The sequence below is a fragment of the Garra rufa genome, chromosome 5, assembly GCF_049309525.1.
Source record: "Garra rufa chromosome 5, GarRuf1.0, whole genome shotgun sequence".
Lineage (NCBI taxonomy): Eukaryota > Metazoa > Chordata > Actinopteri > Cypriniformes > Cyprinidae > Garra > Garra rufa.
This window is the reverse complement of record NC_133365.1, coordinates 9,434,381-9,450,840: the sequence shown is the minus strand read 5'-3', so window position 1 is coordinate 9,450,840 and position 16,460 is coordinate 9,434,381. Positions and strand designations below refer to the sequence as shown.

General features: G+C 37.4%; 1 protein-coding gene across 1 annotated transcript; it reads right to left on the bottom strand.

Moving 5' to 3' along the window:
- Positions 1-1,094: 1,094 nt before the first annotated feature.
- ddx54 (DEAD (Asp-Glu-Ala-Asp) box polypeptide 54) lies at positions 1,095-14,602 on the bottom strand. The gene is made up of 20 exons (XM_073840405.1): positions 14,376-14,602; positions 13,568-13,694; positions 13,412-13,482; positions 11,437-11,625; positions 11,306-11,355; positions 11,104-11,145; positions 10,890-10,985; positions 10,662-10,783; positions 10,504-10,565; positions 9,447-9,578; positions 8,437-8,647; positions 8,232-8,363; positions 6,850-7,071; positions 6,691-6,764; positions 4,144-4,338; positions 3,189-3,334; positions 2,983-3,102; positions 2,791-2,901; positions 2,214-2,308; positions 1,095-2,100 (listed from the first exon to the last, which is right to left on the bottom strand). Exons 1-20 carry the CDS (start codon positions 14,496-14,498, stop codon positions 1,847-1,849), a joined length of 2,574 nt encoding a protein of 857 aa, XP_073696506.1. The 5' UTR covers positions 14,499-14,602; the 3' UTR covers positions 1,095-1,846.
- Between the last annotated feature and the right edge of the window lie 1,858 nt (positions 14,603-16,460).

Genomic DNA, 16,460 nt, shown 5'->3' with positions numbered 1-16,460 from the left:
GACTGTCTGCGCGGGAAGAAGTCACATGTGACGCATGCGCGCTGGAATCCTTCAGTGTGTAAAAAAAATAAACACTTTCATTGTATTAGATGTGTCAAAATGAATGGCATTTTGAGGGCCTAAATATGCTCTAAAACGTTTGATAAGAGTCCTGTCCTGAACACATGCACTTGACCACATATAGTTATAGCGCCACCTGCTGGCAACAGGAAGTGACATGTTTAATGTTCTAACAAACCCCTCCTAGAGATTTAATAACATCCATATTATATTTGGTCAGCCTACTCTAAAGGTCTTTGCCATGTTAAATTGAGAACATCATAAATTTTCGTTAAAGGGTGTGTTCGTGGCGGCCTGACAAATTTTGATGTTTCGCCATGTAAAAGGAAGTTCTTGTAACTCAGCCATACAATGTTCAATCTTCCTCAAACTTAAGTTCGATAAGAGTCCTGGGCTGAACACATCTAAAGGCCAGTGTTTTATTATTATAGCACCACCTGCTTGCAACAGGAAATGACTTGTTTTACACTAACTTTAACATGCAATGTCCAGTCTGCACTAGACGTCACACTTGATCAAAGTCCTGACTTGAAGACATCTAGATGTCAATATTCAGTTATAGTCATAGCACCACCAGCTGGCAGCAGGAAGTTTGACATATAAATGACTGACATATCATATACTTTAAAAGCCTATTGCACACTGTTCACCGTTTTCCCAAAAGCCACCGCATGCGAGGGCCCTTTCAACGCTGCTTGCAGCTTTAATTTAACCTGTATTTGTGCAAGAAGTGCCTGCAGTAGCCTTTGAACTGAACATGTTGGCTCCTGGATTGTAATCTCACAAAAATCTTGTAAAGTCTACTGCGAAGGGCACTCACACAATCGACTAGAACATGCATTCATTTCAACTTCTTTTCCAACATAAATCCAATGAGATGAGTTTTTGTCTCCAAGCCCAGCTCCTCAAAACATTCAAGCATAATTATAAACTAATTGGCACAGGCTTTCCTACCTTAAGTGGCTCTGTAGAACCCTTAACACATGTAAAAGTAAGTAAAATTGAAAAACTGAATAAAACTTTACACAGAGAAGGTCAGTAAATATTTTTTATTACAACAGTCTGATGTGAACAAGTATAAAGTTGTTTGGCTATGCTGCTGACACTATATGCATTGCCTAGCCCATTACTTCCAATGTACAGTAGTCAACATTCGAAGTGGATCAAAACCTTTCATCAAATTTGTCCTGAAACCAAAAAGAATACCCGTTCTTATCTTAGAACAACTTTTGATAAACTTTTTTGATCCACTTCGAATGTTGACTACTGTAAGTGTCCTACTGTAACTGTTGTGGTTTTTGCACTTATTAAACAACTTTACTTTTAGTTCCACAACTACCATCAATAGAGCTCCAGGTACATCCTTTTAAAGCAGCTGAAAAGAATGGCATGTGCATGAAACAGCAGTTTCAGTAAAACAGTTCAAGTTTCTTCACTCATTCTATCCATATTCTAGACCAGGGGTGGCCAAACTCGGTCCTGGAGGGCCGGTGTCCTGCAGAGTTTAGCTCTAAGCCCGATTAGACAGACCTGAACCAGCTTATCAAGCTCTTACTAGGCATACTAAAAACTTCCCGGCAGGTGTGTTGAGGCAAGCTGGAGCTAAACTCTGCAGGTCACCAGCCCTCCAGGACCGAGTTTGGGCACCCCTGTTTTAGAAACATCAAAGCACACATCCTGCATATTGTATATGTACATATAATGTTGTCCATCCTTTTTTCTGCACCACAAGTCGAAGGCCTGTGTTGGGGAGGTGGGATAGTTTGTATGACTCCTCATTTGGCTTTTAAAGTTTCTTCCTCATCTTTCCTTTCTTGAAGCCGCCACGACCAAAACCAGATTTCATTACTTGCTGCAGCCGCTGTCTTCCTTTGGCACGGAGTTTCTTCATGCCGCCGCTCTGCAGAAACTGCTGTTTGGATTTCCGCTTGCGCTGCTTGAGGATCTGGTCACGGTTTTTCAACTCAGAACGCACACGTGAGCCGCTCTGCTGCTGGGCCGGCTGCGACTGAGCTCTTCCTTGTCCTCTGCCTCTACGACCTTAAAAAACCGCAGCAGAAACACACAAATACTCACAAAGAGAAGCTGTGACATGTAAAGACCTACAGCGGGGCTGAATAAGTTTACACCACATTTTTCTTCTCTATTCTTACCGCCAAAGCTCCTCCCTCTGACCGCTCCTCCAGTTTCTCCATCCGAGTCTGATGCTCTGTCATCGATCTTATACTTCTTCTTCCAGTCTTCATAACTGGACCAGAGTCAAGAAACCTAACTGACAAGCAATTATCAGCTAAGACATCAACACTGCATCTACTGGCTGTTAACTTGTCTGTTGCGAACATTGGTATGTCGTCAACAGAACAATAGAACGTTATTCAATTAACGGAATGAAATGAAAATTCACCATATCTATTTTGTAAAGGCCTTGCATACATTTCATCCATCCATGCAATTAAATGTTTTAATTTCTTAAACTGATGCATAGAATCAAGTCACTTTTTCCATAATCGTTTTTCAAAAATGCTAAAACTTGCTCCTGTCATATAGAGACTTTTCGCCCTCCAATCCATTAACTATAGATGGAGCTGCTCTCAAGCACACTGACTTTAATGACACACTATGGGACATTCATTAAGACGATATTCATTCAGCAATATTTGTAAAAAATATTAGACATTTAAGGTATTATAAAAATTAACATCATGAGTTTGCATAAAGTTGCAAGGATACAAGCTTTTCTTCTTCTTGTTGCCATGGACCACCTGTCCACTTTCGGTTTTGATTTTCTTATTTTTGTCCTCTTTGCCCGTGTCATGGACGAAGCGTTTCCTCTTGCGATCCCTGCGGTGAATGTGTGTAATGTGACCATAAGAAGATGTATGGACAGTACTGCATATGTAATAATGGGAATGTGCTGCTCACCATTTCATCTGGTTCTTGTGCTGGTTTAAAGTGTTGCCCTCATCTCCCATCAAGTCCAGAACTGCAGAAGAGGCCTGCTGCTCGAAAGCGCCACCGTCACCATCACCGCCTAGACTGAGCCTGAACAAACCCAAACATACACATTTACACTAAACATCCATGCTTCCCAACTCAACATGAACAATCATGCACTAGTGCTTTCATACCCGCGCTCTGAGTTGAAGTCTTTGGGTCTGTACGGGATGTAAAACTCCTCATCTTTTACAGATTCTCTGTTCTTTTTGCTCTTCGGTCTGTCCATTTCATTATCTTGATTTCTTCTTTTCCCACCAACCACCTCTGAGAACACAGTCTGGAAAGCACATGGATTAAAAAAAAACGATCACGATTTTTTTTTTTTATTAATTTTGTGATTTAGATTTGAATCCTAATTTTGATGATATTTTGTTGACACACACACATTTAAATTCATTAATGCATTTTAATGTTGAATTTGAAACTTATTTCAAAAGGAAACCAATTAGAGCTTAATTGAAAAGCTGTAACAAAATGTCTATAAAATGACACAACACAAAAAAATGTGAAAGTATAAATGTAACATGTCTATGAAAAGACGTAATGCAAAAAGTCAATAAGTATGAACGTAACATCTTTAGAATGGACATAACACAAAAAATCAGTATGATCCATAACATCTCTAGAAAAGATCTAATGCAAATATTCAGTATGAGCGTAACAACTCTAGAACAGACATAACCCAAAAAGAACTGTATGATCCTAACATCTCGAACAGACATAACATTAAAAAAAAAAAATCAGTAAATATAAATGTAATGTCTCTAGGACAGACATAACGCAAAAAAAAAAACAATCAGTAAATATGAATGTAGCAGAGCTCATTAGCATTTAAAGGGACATGCACCGAAATGGGTCACTGTAAACAGAGCTGTTTTTGAACCGAGGTATGTTATAGATTTTTTATTAAAACCATAATGAATCATGTCAACTTTTGGTAAATGAACATCCAATGACCCCTTTAAGATTCTGCTTAGTCAAACAGCCCCAGTCCAGTTGCAAGACTCAATGCGATCGGTGTTTTAAAGCATGCTATTTAGAAGCACATGAACTATCCTGACACTACAGCATGCTGTCGATGCTCACCTGAAGCTCGTCGTCCTCCTGCTCGACCTCATTGTCTTTGAGTTCGCTCCTGGTTATGGTGGGAATTGCGGACTCAATTATCCGTTCCGCTCGCGCTTTAGAATACTTGTCTACCAAGCGATCATCTCGTGAGCGCTTGGCTCGCATCACCTCACTGGCGCTCGTTTTGTTGTTGGAGTTGATTTCAAAAATAGTCTGAGGAAACAAGAATGTGCAGATTATCCTATAAACATCTGGACTGCTTTATACTTATGATTTATACAGCTTCAATGAACCATAACAGATGCATATGCGCACCATATGCCAACTCTTCTGAAGTCATACGCTAGCTTTACATAGGGAACGAACTAGGGATGCTCATTTCGGTTAATTTTCCTGACCGACAACCGCTGCTCGTTATCCGAACATTAACCGTTAACTGATAAAATTTGAATAATAAATTAGTTTAAAATAAAAATAGAATGCACGAGTATCTGTGATGATACATTAAAAATACAAGCAAATGTTTTATTTTAACGTGCAAACAGCAGCATACAGTGCAACATAAAAAACTGTATTGACATATAACTTAAATTATCACGCATCAGCAGCGGTTCTGAGAACAGAGAAAATCTGAATGAAAAAAAAGAATAATATAAATAGGCCTACACTAAATATGTATAGATTAAATAACTACCTAATTAAGATGACAAAACTAAAACACACTGAATCCTTTTATGCGCTTTGAAGAACTGTACCGGTCTTATTCTTCTCGTCGGACATAAAAATATATAGCAGGCCAGCCAATACCTCAGTGTGCCTAGTTTTTAACATGTCCACATGCTGTACGGATAGGCAGGACCGCTGCCTGTTAACTCTTAGATCCGCGAAAAAAACACCATCACAAAAACCCTTTCAATTTGCGGTTCGGGACTTCCATCCACTGTCATATGCGTGAGGAGAAGCGCGTGTTTTACAGCGTTCAGCAATAGCCAATCACAGACATGTATGTTGATTTGATTATCACTGTGGCCAATCAGAGGAGGCTATGTTACAATCCACTCACCAACCAAAGTGCCGGTTTCAGTTTTGCTGAAACTACACTTTCACGAACTCTCTTATTAAAACAAAGAAAGTGTTGGCATTATATAAATAAGAGATTAATTGTGCAGTGTAAAGGTTATTTTATTACTTTTTAATAACTTTATGAGATTGCGATGAACTACTCTAAGATGAGTGATAGCTTTCCAGTGATTGTAACGGGAGCGCCTATTGCGCACTTTCTAGACTATAATTCATTCAGAATTTGAATACATTCACTCACGGATTCACTCTCTAATAACCCAATATCGCCTCTTGCCATTGAGTTGCATATACTACATCTGTTTACTAAGTAAAGGTGAAGCGAAATATGTCTGTACAGCCACACTGCACGTGTCGACACGCGCGCGTGAGTAAACAGATAACTTACAAATAGCATTATTTCTTTCACCATGCAGCAAACGTTAAAAAAAAAAGAATAGAAAAAAACCCTTTTAAACCGTTTAACTGATAGTAATAATCGGTTAAAATTCTTACTGTCGGTTAACGGTTAAACGGTCAATATGAGCATCCCTAGAACGAACGCCTTTGGTAAGGATCATCCAACCTGATCTCTCAAACCTCAACTGGCGTACAGGGTTTCTGTGGGTCTTAAGGAGTCTTCATTCACCCCTTCATTTAAAAGGCCTTCAAAAGGTCTTAAATTGGAATATATATTCTTAAATTCATAAAGTAGTCGCATGCATTGCAAAAAAATCATCCTCAAAATTTCTGTCTTGGTTTCCCAACACAAACATCTAAACATCCCTAAATCATGATACATTTGCTGGACATGGAAAATAAAGATATGAAGTCTAGTCTTCTGAGAAACTAAACAAAATTAAGCTAAAAAAAAAGAAGAAATAGCTGTAAAGAGACTACAAAAAATATATTTCTCTTAAAATAATTTAAACTTCCTATTTTAATTAATGTTGCTTCTCAAGTAAATGCATCATGATTTAAGAATATCTATACAAAAATACTAAGGAAGAACATCACATTTTTTGCAGTGTAACAAGGAGGTACAATAAAAGTTTATTCAATATTCTAATCTAATTGTTGAGAGAAATGCTTTTTTTTGTCAAATAAATTTTTAAAAGTAATGCAGATCTGTTGGAAGTTGAATTTTTTCAAACTTTCAAGTCTTGATAATGCAACTCATTGTGTGTTACCTAGACATTTACACCAACAGACCACACTGATGTATTTCATTTCCTTTAAATTTTCTTTACCTGAAGTCTTTACAGAAACCCTGCCTCAAGCATTGGGTCATATGGACTCATTTTTTAGAGCTTGGCCATATTTATCACAACTGGCTTTCCTTTACATGAGAAAACAGCTCAGACATTTAGAATCTAAATGATGTTGAACAACATTAGGAGAGACAATGATGACAGAATGATCATTTTGAGCCTTCAAAGAGATGTTAATGTTACTAATAATGTTATTGACATATGACATAAGATGAACAAATAATAAATGACATACAGATTTAGCCTTGTATCCCTTGATGGAGTCCACAATCAGCAGCCGGTCCAGCTCCATCGGCTCTAGTCCGGAACCTGAAAAACATACAGCAGCTTAGAACAGGACAGACATTCAGCAGGATGTCTCATACACTTACAACAGGAAATGGCAGCTACTCACCCAATAGAGGGTGAACAGCCATCGAGGAGAGGTCAGTGTTCTTGGCGCGTTTGATGGACTCTGCCGAAGGGTTTGGCCGAGACTTCAGGTACTGCTTATATGCATTCTCTGAGATGCGCTGGAGATTCTGGAGATCCAGAGAGCTCTCGTGAGCCGTCACCAGCTGAGACTCTTCATCGTCCAGGATGCTCTGAGGAACGCGGCCAAACACACCATCAGCGTCTAAAGACCAGATGACACAGAAGGCATTTAAAACAGTTTCTAAAGCTTAAAGGATTTCTCCACTTCCAGAATAAAAATATCCAGATAATTTTCTCACCTCCATCATGTCACCCAAGATATTAATGCGTTTCTTTCTTTGGTCACAAAAAAATAGTTTTTTTTGAGAAAAACATTCCAGTTTTTTTTCTCTATAGTGGACTTCAATGGTGCTCAACAGATTGAAGGTTAAAAATGCAGTTTCAACAGGCTCCAAATGACCCCAGCCGAAGAATAAGAGTCTTATCTAGTGAAACGATCAGTCATTTTCTAAATAAAATTTATATTTATACACTTTTTAAACACAAATGCTTCTTGTCTAGCTCTGTCATGTGCATGCATACTCTGTGGACTCTTGTTCAATACAGTTAGGTTATGTCGAAAAACTCCCATCTGATTTAGTACTGTAACTTCAAAATTGTCCTACAACGCCATTTTACCTTTTTTGTAAAGGGCGTTTGACCTTCTTTGGACGTACACTTTGTAAACACTTGCTCTGTACTTCTGCAGCAACGTAGGGCAATTTTGAAGTTGGATGAGAACATGAGATGGGAGTTTTTCAACATACCCTAACTGTATTGAACCGGAGTGCACAGAGTGTGCATGCCCAGATATGCAGTTAAGGTTAAAAAGTATATAAATTGTACATTTTCTTTTAGAAAATAACCAATCATTTTGATTAGACGCTTATTCCATGGGTGGGATCGTTTACAGCCCTTTGAAGCTGCACTGAAACTACATTTTTTACCTTCAATCTGTTAAGCATCATTGAAGTCCACTACATGGAGAAAAATCCTGGAATGTTTTACTCAAAAAAACTTATCTATGCGACTGAAGAAAGAAAGACATGAACATCTTGGTTGACATGGGGGTAATTTTTATTTTGGAAGTGGAGTAAGTTTACATCACTTGTTAGGGTCAGTGCCTTCAAATCACAGTTCCACTGTGTTGGATTGAGCAGATTCAGTGCATCAAAACAAAAGTCCACTAGGTAGTGCACACCTACTGAATGAATGAAGCACTTACTTGTGCATACTTACTATAAACTCCTTACACAAAACATGATGCACCAGTACAGTTATTACCCAGTTTTAATTTCTGTACATCTGTAACATTTGCCATACCTTGTTTGTGTTCGGGGAGGGCGAGTTGAATAGGTCGACCCAAGAACAGATGAAGGTCATAGAGGTAAGGCACTTCATCGGGACACACCAGACTGAAGGCAGTTCCTCCTCTGCCGGCGCGAGCCACACGACCTAAAAAACAGAGAGGAGGGTTAGAGCTCCACCTCAGACCGCTGGACGACTTTCGGTCTGTTCCGTCACACACCGACTCTGTGCAGGAAGAGTTTGGCCTTCGATGGAAAGTTGAAGTTGATGACGTTGTCCAGAAGAGGGATGTCAATACCACGGGCTGCCACATCTGTGACCAGCAGCACCATGGCCTTGCGGTGGACGAAGCGGCCGATGTTGATCTTGCGAGCCGTCTGGTCCAGAGCGCTGTAGATGTAGGCGCACTCAATGCCCTCGACGGTCAAGAGCTACAGACACAGAGTAAAACATGTCAAAACCAGGGGTGAATGATGAATGAATGATGAGCTACTAAAGCATCCAGTCCAGCACTCACTTATCAAACTATTTTTCAAATTGTAAAAAAAAAAAAAAGTCCTTGATCTAAAACAAATGATTTGCAATACACAATCCAATTGAAGTGCTTCAAAAACAAATGATTTGTGATACACAATCCGATTGAAGTGCTTCATTGGTTTAACTGAAAAGCTTTGTTTCACCCATATGTGTTTTTTAAAATCATTACAAGCAATGTTGAAATTTGAAAGTGAACGGCTCTTTTTATCTGTTTTTTGGTGGTGAATCGCTTGGAAAATGTTCAAAGTGACGAGATTGAATCAATCGAAGCAGTTCCAGTGTAAATTACTCAATTGATTTGGTTCATCTGTTCCTCTTTCCACGTTTTCTGCGAAAGCATTTTGCCGTTTACTCAGCAAATTGTCAGTACTGCTACTGGCTTAGTTCACTAGTCTTATGACATTAGCTGAAATAAGTGAAAAAGTATGATGTTATTTGATTTGCACGAATTTTGCATGAAAAGATATGTGCTTATTGAAAAGATTAAACAATTCATAGATGTTTTTTAGTAGTTCAAGCATTTTTCAAGTACCGCTTCAGGAATTTTTGCTATTTTCATGGGTTCTTCAGGCCTTAAATTTCAAAATTAAATGCAAGTACTTCAAGCACTTTAAGCTGCTTTTACAAACCCTGCAGTTTGCTCTTAGGAAATGTAAAGACACAGTAAAACAGATCTTCCAGAGCATTTCATACCTCTTTGAGATACTCCACATGATGTTTGGTGGCTACAAACACCACAGTCTGTTCCTGCGGTTTCACCACGTTTCTCAGCAGATGTAGCAGTAGGGCTGGTTTATCATCCAACCGCAGATGGAAAAATGAAAGCTGGCAGAGAGAAAAAAAAAAAAAGCATGAATACTACTTAATGCTATTAAAATTATTTTATTAAAAAAATACTTTAATTCTTCAAGGACGCATAAATTTGATCAAAAGTGACAGTAAAGACTTCAAATAATATTTATTTTAAATAAATGCTGTTATTTTGAACTGTCTATTAAGTCAAATAATCCTGAAAAATAAAATGCATCATGGTTTCCACACACCAATATATGGCAGCCCATATATTTTAGCAATAGCCAAAAATACATTGTATGGGTCAAAATAATTTTTCTTTTATGCCAAAAATCAGTAGGATATTAAGTAAAGATCATGTTTCATGAAGATATTTTGTAAGTTCCCTACCGTAAATATATTTTAAAAAGGCGATTCCAGATTTTTAAATAGTTGTATCTCGGCCAAATATTATACATACCATATATCAATGGAAAGCTTATTTATTCATTTATCATTATTTATCATATCAGATGATGTATAAATCTCAATTTGACCCTTATGATTGTTTTTTTTGGTCCAGGGTCACAAATAAGCTTTCCATTGATGTATGGTTTGGAGACAATATTTGTCCGAGATACAACTATTTGAAAATCTGGAATCTGAGGGTGCAAAAAATAATATTGAGAAAATTGCCTTTAAAGTTGTCCAAATTAGGTTCTTAGAAATGCATTTTACTAATAATAAATTGAGTTTCGATATATTTATGGTAGAAAATGTACAAAATATCTTCATGGAACATGATCTTTACTTAATAGCATAAAAGAAAAATCTATAATTTTGACCCATATATCATATACACTGACCCGTATTTTTGGCTACTGCTACAAATATACCTGTGCTACTTAAGACTGGTTTTGTGGTCCAGGATCACATTTTTACCATCCAGTCAGTTTGACAGAAATAAAATCAACTCTACCTTCAGCTGGTCACTCAGTTTCGTATCCACATCCAGACGAATGAGAACCGGCTCTGTGAGGCCTGTCACAGAAAACACAAGGATCAAACTATCAGTGAAGGTCTCAAAACATGCCTGTGATTTCCTAACACATGTATTAACATTCAGACTGCAGTTACCAGCTCTGGCGAACTCCACAATCATTTTGGGAAGTGTGGCGGAGAACAGCAGAGTCTGCCGTGTGTCTGGAAGACGTCTGATGATTTCCTGGAGCTGCTCTGCAAAACCCATTTCAAACAGCCTGAAAAAGCAGAAACAAATCGTGAACATGAATAAGCTTACTCCTGAAATGAGGATTAATGAATAAGATGCACACTTAATCTTGGATTTAAGCAGTCTGTTCTCACCTGTCAGCTTCATCGAATACCACATACTCCACGGACTGCAGCTTCAGGTTCATCTCTTTGATGACATGCATCAGACGGCCAGGAGTACCGATGATGCTGGAGAAACCAAGAGAATATTACACAACCTTCAAAAACAACAGAGCTATATAGGTCAGTCAATCAATGCAGTCACACACACACACAAGTTAATGTGACGCCTTGAGGGTGAACTTACATGTCCGGATTCTCGTGAAGAGCAGTGAACTGTTCGTACATGCTGAAACACAGAAACGACACACAGAAGGTCACGGTGTTGAAACACAACGGAATAGAGTTCAACTGAGTCAGGTCACCTTATTTCTCCAGCTCTTTATACAATACTAATACAACTCAGACCCCAAGTTCATCGAATATGAGCGTATTGAAACTCAACACACCTGTCTCCACCAAGAATAAGTGCAGTTTTCAGGCCAGTGAACTTCCCAAGCTGAAACACACAAATATTTTGAGTGAATAAATGCCATCTCCTGCAGGTGAACAACATGAGTAAAGCAGCAACAATACAGACCTCTCTGGTGAACTTCATGGTTTGCAGGGCGAGCTCTCGGGTGGGTGTGAGGACTAGAGCCCGGGCGCCTGTCTGCGCCTGCGGAGCCTTCAGCTTCTCAAACATTGGGACTAGGAAGGCAGCTGTTTTACCGCTGCCTGTCCGAGCCATGGCCACCACATCCTTCCCGTCCAGAATCACCGGGATAGTCTGAGAGCAATAGAAAAACAGATTCACCCTACAGATGCTTAGCTTAAACGTTAGTGGGTTTCAAATGGCTGTTTGGGGCTCAGTGGACCCTTTTCACTGACTGAGATTCCAGCTATTATCCCGTTTTTTTATTGAATGCACATTAGAACACTATAAGAATACACACTATAAGAGTACATTTTACAATAAAATACTATTTCAGTTTTTCTCATTCAGTAATTGTTACTTGCCACTTTTTTGTAGTTGTTCTTAAAATTTTCCAGTAATTTCTGAGTGAACATTGTTTCTAACTTTTCTCGAATCAGTTCATATGAATTCATATGAAATGGACAACTTGGAAAATAGTTACCTTTCATCATGAATTAGCTCATGTAACAATAGAAATCAGAATGAAAGGCTCTTTAAGAGATGCTTGTTTTCAAAGATGTATAAATATTTGAGGTTTTTCTGTGCAATTATTGAGGATGCTGTTATTAGCTATTACTTGAAGAAATAGCTGTAATTGTCACTCATTTGTGAAAAGAAATAGTGTAACTAAACATACTGAAACAAAGGTCAAACACTGTCAAATCCACAACAGAGGCTGTGAAACACGTTTTGAGAAATATCTTTGTTTCTTTTGTTTTGTCTTTGTCCATACAAAGAAAGTCAGTGGGGTCCAATGTTATATGTGACCCTGGACCACAAAACCAGACATAAGTGTAAATTTGTTGAAATTGAGATTCTTACGTCATCTGAAAGCTGAGTAAATAAGCTTTCCATTGATATATTGTTTGTTAAAAGAGGACAATGCTTGTCTGATTAACTATTTGAAAACCTGGAATCTGAGGGGTGCAAAAAAAATCTAAATATTGAGATAATATAAGTTGTCCAAATGAAGTTCTTAGCAATGCATATTACTAATCAAAAATCAGGTTTTTATATATTTATGGTAGAAAATTTACAAAAAAATCTTCAAGGAACATGATCTTTACTTAATATGCTAATGATTTTTGGCATAAAAGAAAAATCGATAATTTTTACCCCTACTATGTATTTTTGGCTATTGCTACAAATATACCCGTGCTACTTAAGACTGGTTTTGTGGTCCAGGGTCACATATAATGTTTAATTCAATAATTAGTTGTACATTTTCTAGCCATTTTTAAAGTGTATTATTTATTTATTTTGTATATACTTGACAGAAAATTGGTTATCGCTGCTGTGTGAAGCAAACTTAAGTCATAGAAGCATTATAGTGGATTTTTTTTATTTTGCCGTTAGAGCAAATGGAAATGCATTAATGATATGTGACCCTGGACCACAAAACCAGTCTTAAGTAGTATGGGTATATTTGTAGCAATAGCCAATAATACATTGTATGGGTCAAAATTATAGATTTTTCTTTTATGCCAAAAACCATTAGGATATTAAGATCATGTTCCATGAAAATATTCTGTAAATTTCCTACAGACTTAAGCTTTGATTAGTAATATGCATTGCTAAAAATTTAATGTGGACAATTTTCTCAATATTTTGATTTTTTTTGCACCCTTAGATTCTAGATTTTCAAATAGTTGTATCTCGACCAAATATTGTCCTATACTAACAAACTATACATTCATGGAAAGCTTATTTATTCAGCATGTTTACATCTCGATTTAAAAAAAATTGAGCCTTATGACTGGTTTTGTGGTCCATGCTCACATATTTGCTGTAGTTTGCGTTCATCACTACTTCTGCTTCTGAGAACTACAGAAATGTGAAAAAAGTCCATTCATGTGTGTCCATGAACACAGCACATTACCTTCCTCTGGATGGGTGTGGGAACTTTATAGCCCTTCTTCATGACGCCTTTAAACACTGGATAACTCAGACCTGCGTGAAACCAGAGCACATTGACTGAGTACTTGAGATCCTGTGACTGACTGATGGATGGCTGTGTTTCACATAAACGTCTCACCCATGGACTGAAAGCCTCCAGACTTCTTCTTCTTCTTGTTCTGGGCTCGGACGAGCTCTCTGGTGTCGAGCTCCACATCAGAAACACACTCGGACGAGGCCGGGAATCGAGGAAGTCTTCTGCTGGGCTGGACAACAACACAGTGATATGAAAACATGCTCTGACTGTAATTGATGACAGAACTGCTTTCTAGTGAGGTCAAGCAAAGATTACTCACATTCCAGTAGATATATCACGTATTTAATCCTCATAACACATTCAAAATCTGTAAACTATTTTCACATTCTGGTGCTCTATGTATACAGTAGTCAACATTTGAAGTGGATCAAAAAAAAAAGTTAATCAAAGTTGTCCTAAGAAAAAACGGGCATTTGAAAAGTGAAAGGTTTTGATCCACTTCAAATGTTGACTACTGTATACCCAGGTCAAAACGACCTGAACACTAAACATGTAGCATTTGTTAAATGATTATATCTCTTAAAAATTATTGTATCGACGGTCTTAAAGAATTTAAAAGTTTAGCTCCCCAACTAAAAACTATTCATTTTTTGTTTAAATGTTTATTTATCTTTTCTGGGTCAAAACGGACCTGAATGTGGTATGAGGGTTGAAAATGAAATCATACTTTATGATTATCATAAATTTAGGGAAAATAATAAATAAATATATTACATTATTACAGACAAATGTATTTTTAATAACATACATCAGCTGTCATCAGATGTAAACGTTAACATGTTTACACTACACAAAGTCTGACTGAAGGAAAATGAATAATAAAGATAATAAAGAGATTGCTGCGACTCACTGTGTCATGATCATCTTTGATTCCTGCAGCTACTTCAAACTCTTCATCGTCAGACTGGAGCTCGTGATCTCTGTGTGCCGAGCTCTTCTTCCTCTTTGTCAGCTTCTTCTTCCTCTGTGCCATCTTTTTACTTCTAAAACCTGACGGCTTTAGAAAAGCTCGCTATTTAATCGAAGAAATCAGTCACTCCGTGAGATGAAAACACCGGAGACGTTTAGAAAACACGTGTATAGACGTCCCTGCGCATAGAGATGACGTCAGAGAGCGAGTAGCTGCTGCAGTTAACTGTGCTGCTGCAAGATGGCGCCACGAACCGAGATATAAACATAAAACGCTCTGCGTTTGGTTTCAGCGAATTTAACGTGGATGAAAGTCAGCCTGTGATTGACAGACAATGACACGCGCTTAAAGGAGTAGTTCACTTTCAGAACAACAATTTACAGATAATGTAGCTACTCACCCCCTTGTCAGCCAAGATGTTCATGTCTTTCTTTCTTCATTCGTGAAGAAATATTTTTTTTTTTGTGGGAAACATTTAAGGATTTCTCTCCATATAATGGATTTCTATGGTGCCCCCAAGTTTGAACTTCCAAAATGCAGTTTAAATGCAGCTTCAAAGGGCTCTAAATGATCCCAGCTGAGGAAGAAGAGTCTTATCTAGCGAAACGATGGGTTATTTTCTAAAAACATTTTTATATACTTATATACTTATAAACAACTTATATACTTTTTAATTTTTAGCCGCTCGTCTTGCCGAGCTAGACAAGACGAGCATTTGAGGTTAAAAAGTATATAAATTGTAATTTTTTTGTTTAGAAAATAACCGATCATTTTGCTAGATAAGTAATCGTTTAGAACCATTTGATGCTGCATTTTGGAAGTTCAAACTCAGGAGCACCATAGAAGTCCATTATATGGAGAGAAATCCTGAAATGTTTTACTCAAAAAACATAATTTCCTTACGACTGAAGAAAGAAAGACATGAACATCTTGGATGACAAGGGGGTGAGTACATTATCTATAAATTTTTGTTTTGAAAGTGAACTACTCCTTTAATAAAAGCCTTGCATCACGTATTTCAGGTAGCTTTTCTAGGGAAAATGTTTCATCAGCTGAACAAGGGCTGTTTTGGCAGCCTAGGCGAGATTCCCTATTTAGGACCATGCTGCCATAATACATAAAAAATAAATGCACAGTACTTACAATATATACAGTTAAGGTCAAAAGTTTACATACACCTTGTAGAATCTGCAAAATGTTAATTATTTTACCAAAATAGAAGGGAGTAGCCTACTGACCTGATACTTCACATAAAAGACGTTTGCATATAGTCCATAGTTGAATTTATTAAAAAAAGTCCCCTTTCAAAAATTAACATACGCTTGATTCTTAATACTGTGTTGTTACCTGAATTCCAACAAGCATGCTTTTGAGATCCATCTTTTCACACTGAGGACAACTGAGGGACTAGTATGAAACTATTACAGAAGGTTGCTCACTGATGCTTCAACACAATGCACACAAGCCAGGGATGAATTTTTTTTTTTATTTGAATATCAGGGTAAATGTAACTTATTTTGACTTCTGGGAAACATGTAAGTATCTTCTTATGAGTCCCTCAGTTGTCCTCAGTGTGAAACGATTGATCTCAAAATTATTGTTGCAAAAGGTCCAAATACTCAAAAAAGCTGGAAAAACCAAAGAATTTGTGGGACCTGAAGGATTTTCTGAAAAACAGCGGACAGTTTAACTGTCCTAGACGAACAAGGGACTTATGAACAACTCAAAAACTGGATCATTCAAGCGTATGTAAACTTTTGAACATTTTTATAAATTTAACTATTATTTTCTCTTGTGGACTATTAAACGTCTTTTATGTGAAATATTGCATTCAGGTCAGTACTAAAAAAAAAAATAATAACATGCATTTTGTATGATCCTTCCTATTTTGGTCAAAATAATTAACATTTTGCAGATTCTGTAAACTTTTAATCTCAACTGTATACATAGTAAACCTTCAACATGCTTCATTAAACCACTAAATTAGCCCAAGACCAGTTGTATATTAAATTATGGTTTAATTTA